This window comes from Pteropus alecto, unplaced genomic scaffold (genome assembly GCF_000325575.1).
Source record: "Pteropus alecto unplaced genomic scaffold, ASM32557v1 scaffold134, whole genome shotgun sequence".
NCBI classification, from domain to species: domain Eukaryota; kingdom Metazoa; phylum Chordata; class Mammalia; order Chiroptera; family Pteropodidae; genus Pteropus; species Pteropus alecto.
In genome coordinates, this window is record NW_006436283.1 from 786,591 (window position 1) to 792,118 (window position 5,528).

At 58.5% G+C, this 5,528-nt stretch overlaps 1 protein-coding gene across 1 annotated transcript in view; it reads left to right on the plus strand.

Annotated features, from left to right (window-relative positions):
- Nucleotides 1-5,383, plus strand: part of SIRT7 (sirtuin 7) — a 7,997-nt gene extending 2,614 nt beyond the window's left edge. The window contains exons 2-9 of the mRNA XM_025047097.1: nucleotides 10-144; nucleotides 1,874-1,944; nucleotides 2,040-2,112; nucleotides 2,681-2,779; nucleotides 2,852-3,088; nucleotides 3,223-3,303; nucleotides 3,494-3,600; nucleotides 4,683-5,383. Of these exons, the coding sequence (XP_024902865.1) occupies nucleotides 10-144; nucleotides 1,874-1,944; nucleotides 2,040-2,112; nucleotides 2,681-2,779; nucleotides 2,852-3,088; nucleotides 3,223-3,303; nucleotides 3,494-3,600; nucleotides 4,683-4,881 (1,002 nt within the window). The 3' untranslated portion in view covers nucleotides 4,882-5,383. The remainder of the gene's footprint in view (nucleotides 1-9; nucleotides 145-1,873; nucleotides 1,945-2,039; nucleotides 2,113-2,680; nucleotides 2,780-2,851; nucleotides 3,089-3,222; nucleotides 3,304-3,493; nucleotides 3,601-4,682) is intronic.
- Nucleotides 5,384-5,528: the final 145 nt, after the last annotated feature.

Below are 5,528 nucleotides of genomic sequence, written 5' to 3' on the forward strand. Positions count from 1 at the left end.
GCGGGGCGGGGCTTACGACCCGCCTGGGGGTCTCGGCAGGTGTGCGACGACCCGGAGGAGCTGCGGAGGAAGGTCCGGGAGCTGGCCGGCGCCGTGCGGAACGCCGAGTACCTGGTCGTCTACACAGGCGCGGGGATCAGCACGGTAGGGAGGCGGGCGTGGACGGTCGCGCACCCGGGTCGGCTTCTGGGTCCGGGACAAACCCGGAACGGGGACGGGCCTGGGGCGCCCCCTTCTGGGTGTCTCACCCAAGGACCGAGTAAAGTACTCGAAGTTGAGTAAAAGTACTAATTCGCAAAAAACTCACTTTAAAAGCAGTATTGAGGTTCTTTCCTGTCTTAGAGAAGCTGGAAAAGACTCAATTTGAAACCTCACTAAGTCGGTGAATACTTTGAAAAGCTTGAACTCTTAGAGACAGGAAAGGAAGAGAAATATAAACCGGCCATAATAACTTAGTTTTTGCAGGCATCTCCTTTAAAGTTAAGGAGGTTAATTTACCGTCCCAAGGTTATGTGGGCAGAGAGAAGCCCAAAACTTTGTCTGATTCCCTGTTCACTTTTTGAACGTTGAAGGAAAGTAAGCAGAAAGTCAGGCAGTAAGAATTAGAGTATCCTAGGTAAAGAAGAGGTTTTGAGTTCTACTGAGAAGCTCTCCTAGGCCATGGAATACGTATGACAAGCTCTGACAGTGTTGATGGTACATTATTTATCTAATCGATGGGCGTGTGTTGAGTGTGGCCCGTGTGTAGGCCCAGCAGAGGTGAACACCGGGGATTCTGTCCAGGCCGTAGCTGACAGTGACGAGGCATATGAGCAGTGATGTGAAGTTGTCTGTTAGGTCACTAGAATAGAAATCCGGATGCGCCCTCTGTGGTCGCAGAGGGGAATCTATCCTGGCTGGTTTTTGTCGGCACTGAGACTGGGCCTTAAAGGGTCACTGAGTCTGGGCCTTGAAGAGTGGACACGAGTTTACAGGCAAAGGCGAGAGTGAGACACTTCGAACGGGTAATCACAGAGGCCCAGCAGCGAGAACATGTCACATGCGTCGACTGCTCTAACTTACAATCATCCAGAGCCCTGGCAGTCTGGTCTCCTCCCTCCAGAGCCACATGTGAACTCCCATCATGCAATTATTTAAAAGCAGTAAAATTACCTCTCAAAGAGCTGCAAGTGGCTGCTTAAAGCCACAAGCTACTTGATAATTTGCTCCGAGCATTGCTGTTTGGGGTCCTGCTCTGTGACGTGCGTCAGAACCACCACTCAGGGTGAGTGTTGTTGTGAGCTCGGGCAGCAGGGAGCAGATGGCCCCCAGCAGGAGTACAGGACACTGATGGCGGCGCTCCTTCGCGCTGGGTCTCGGGTGCCTTCGTGTCACTGGATTGGGAAGCTGGGGGATTTGGCAGTGTTTACCTCACCCGTGGAGGTTGGCCTGTCTTTGCGAGGGTAGGGAAGGAAGCAGTTACAGCATCTGGACATGTCCAAGAATGTGGATAGAAGAGAGACCCCACCTAGAGGTTCATCATTTGCTGTACCTGTTATGAGTGCTGGCTAGGCCCTAGGGACACACAGGTGAACCTGACCAGCACCCCCCTCAGTGTGGAGGACACATGTGTCCGCAGAGCCAGGCTGTACTTGGTGCTGGAAAGTCTGGAAGGTGAGCTAGAGCAGGTGGGGGTGGGGGTCCAGGCAGAGGGACGGAGCCACGTGGGGCGCACCTCATCTGGGTTCAGGCAGCTGAGACTGAGAAACGCTGCACCTGGGGAATGGGTAGAGGCCAGTCTGGGGCCAGCCTGGGAGAAACTTCCCGTTCTAGGGCATTCCACTGGTGCCTGCAGCGATACCGTTTCACTGGGCTTTCCTTTCTAAACACGCAGGCAGCTTCTATCCCAGATTACCGGGGCCCCAATGGAGTGTGGACGCTACTTCAGAAAGGGAGACGCGTCAGGTAAGCAGCCTCGCGTAGACTTCCCGCTGAGTTGAGCAGGGCAGCAGGGGCCTGACCTGGCAGCTCCCTCATTTCCGCTCCCCTCCACCTGGCAGTGCTGCCGACCTGAGTGAGGCCGAGCCGACGCTCACCCACATGAGCATCGCCCGCTTACACGAGCAGAATCTGGTAAGAGCCCCGTGTGGCTGGCTGGTGTACTTGCCGCATCCACACGTGGGACCTGGAGCACCACCTTGGCGCCCGAGGGGCAGCTGCGTCCTACCTCTGTTAGCCAGCAGACCCCTGCGATGAGCGCCCCCCCAGCAGTTTAAACTCCTGGTTTGAGCCTCCCTTTGATCCTCTCTTGCTCCGTCTCCAAGTCATCACGGGTAGAACCCCTAGGAGACCTCTGGAGACCCTCTGCCGAGCACCTCCAACTGAGTGGGAAAGGGGTCGGTCCTCCTGGGCCTTCAGGGACCTGAAACAGTGACTCGAGAGAGCTTCAGTCTGGGCTGCATCCCTCTCCAGCCCAGGAGGGGCGATGCCCGCATCTGCCCTCCCGGTTGTTCAAGCGTGCCAGGGCTGCTGGGGGCGGGCCCTGCCAGTCCCCCTGGGACTGGCCCGCTGCCCTGGTTCAGTCTTCAAGGCTTGGTGCAAGGCAGGCATCACTGTGGTTCGGGGGTTCTGGGCCAGACTTGGGTCAGAGTCGCCACTGAGCTGCCTCCCACAGCCCTCCTGCCATCCTGTGCCTCTGCAGGTGCAGCACGTGGTGTCTCAGAACTGCGACGGGCTCCACCTGCGGAGCGGGCTGCCCCGCCCGGCCATCTCAGAGCTCCACGGGAACATGTACATTGAAGTGAGCAGTCCCTCGGGGATCTGGGGGCTGGGCGGGCCAATGCCTCCCACTCACAGTGCCCTCCGCCCCCAGGTCTGCACGGCCTGCACGCCCAACCGCGAGTACGTGCGGGTGTTTGACGTGACGGAGCGCACTGCCCTGCACCGACACCAGACGGGCCGGGCCTGCCACAAGTGCGGGGCCCCGCTCCGGGACACCATCGTGCACTTCGGGGAGAGGGGCACCCTGGGGCAGCCCCTCAACTGGGAGGCAGCCACCCAGGCTGCCAGCAGAGCTGACACGATCCTGTGCCTAGGCTCCAGCTTGAAGGTATGCAGACGGCGCCGTGGATGGGATGGGGTGATCCTGCTGGCAGCCGGCCAGCTCGGCGTGAGACCCCCGGCTTCCTATAGCCTCGTTCCCTCGTGTGTGTGGTCTGTGTGTCTGTCCGTCCATCCCCACAGGTTCTGAAGAAGTACCCTCGTCTCTGGTGCATGACCAGGCCCCCCAGTCGGCGGCCCAGGCTCTACATTGTGAACTTGCAGGTAAGTCGGTGGTCAGAGCCGCCTCCTTGGACCTGGGCCCTGGAGTGGGAGAGCCGGAGTCCCCAGGACGTTCCCGTCTTGAAGTCAGGCGCCTGCGGGGCTGGCCGAGCAGGACCCAGGCCTCGGGGCATGGGGAGGGGCATGGGGAAGGAGGGAGGCACTGTCCTCACTTGCCTTCTCCTATCCCTAGTGGACCCCCAAGGATGACTGGGCGGCTCTGAAGCTCCACGGGAAGTGTGATGACGTCATGCGGCTCCTCATGGACGAGCTGGGCCTGGAGATCCCCCCCTACAGCAGGTGAGGGGGCGCAGGCGCACCGCCCCTCCTGGCCCTGTGCGGGTGGGCCGTGTCTGTCTCCTCTCACGAGCTAAGTGTAGACGAAGCTCTGAGGTGCCGAAAGCAGTGTCTGAGGCATGACTGCAGTGTGGTGGCCTGTGTAGGGCCTGGCCAAGGCGCCCTGGCTGCCGTGACCCCTGTGGGGAGAGCCAGTCTGCGAGCATGTGCCTGGACAGTCCCCCTCGACCTCAGACAGCCTGGAGGGGAAGGTTCCCTGAAGGGACTTGCTCTTGGCAGTACTGGTCAAACAGGATTTGGTGCACTTGGTTTGGGGAGCTGGCGAACTTTGGGGAAGCTAAACAAACTGTGCCTTACTGCAGAATCTGTGATAATTTAGATGTGGTGTATGTATTGAGTAAAAAGTTTACACTTTCTTTCTCTGTGAATTTTCAGGGTCTTATAGGGGAAATCAGTAACTTCTTTTAATCAAAGGGTTCAAGATTAAGGATCCCTTCACCTTCTGGGCCTGGCGACCCTTGTATGTTATGTTTGTGGTGTTCTGTGATGTGGGCCTCTCGTGTACTGTACTTTTTTTTTTTACATGAACTTAGCTCATTTTCCTTATCAGTGCTTATCTGTATCTTACGTTTATAACATGTGGTTCTACATCTCAGTCGGACACATGCTCTCTCACCGGGTGACCTGTAGGCCACAAACCCCTAGTCAGCTGGCCATCCCTCCCGTCAAGTCTCAGGCTGGGAAGGGGGAGAGGGTCTGGTCCACCTGCCCCTGGCCATGTGAGTGACAGGTGGGGCCCAGAGTCGCTAGTGATTCATCCCTCCTTTGGGTACTGCCACTCCTGTGTATGCCCGGCCACTAGATCGCCGACGAGGACACAGTTCTGCCGAGGCTGAGCTAGCCTGGGCGCTGCCTCCTCTTGCAGCTTTCTGTAGCTCAGAGACAGCACAGCTACCAGCAGGCAGAGCCTGCCATGGCTAAGACACGGGCGGGGGCGGGGCCACCTCAGTCAGCTTTCCCGTCCTGGGGCGGGTTGTGACTGAGAGGCCGCGTGTCCCCCTGACCCAGCTTTCCCTTTCCGGTAGGTGGCAGGACCCCATCTTCTCCCTGGCGACTCCCCTGCGTGCTGGTGAAGAAGGCAGCCACAGTCGGAAGGCGCTGTGCAGGAGCCGAGAGGAGCCCCCGGCCAGCGACCGGGACGCACCCCTTAGCTCAGCCCCCATCCTCGGTGGCTGGTTCGGCAGGGGCTGCACCAAACGCACGAAAAGGAAGAAAGTGACATGACCTGGTGCTTGACTGAGAACAGCAATTGGCACTTTGCAGATGGCTAAGACTCTTATTCAGGGGCCGGTGGCACCGTGAAGGCCAGGACTGCCCCACACTATCTAGTGAGAAGTCTCTGGGGGTGACATTTTCACCGTGACATGCTTAGCCATTTGTCTGTGGGAAGCCCCCTTGCACTGCTGTGGTTGCCCCTGGCATGGGCCTGAGTGTTGAGGACACCTGGGTCATCCAGCCTCTTCCTAAAGAGGTGGCAACCACGCTTTCCTGTGAGAACAGAACTGGATTATTTCACACCGGCGGCCAAGAGGAAGCACAGGCTGCCTCGCCTCCTCCCCCTCCCCAGGCTGCTCTCAGGGGCCTCAGCCCTATTTCTACTTCTAAGAATGTTAACTTTGTAGACACCTTTTTCTGTATCGGTATGTGACAAACGGGTAGTTTCGAGCCTTGGCCCTCAGCAGACCTTTTTATTGTTATTAAACATCTTGCACTGTCTTACCCATGACACAGAGTGACTGCTGTCTGTGCCAGCGGGCCACCAGCCGGGCTCCCCGGGGAGGGGCTAGGGGTACCCCACGTGGTGCTGTCCCGCCCCTCCGCCAGGTGCGAGCGGAGGGGCGGTGCGTGGCGACCATTGGCCGCAGGCGGAG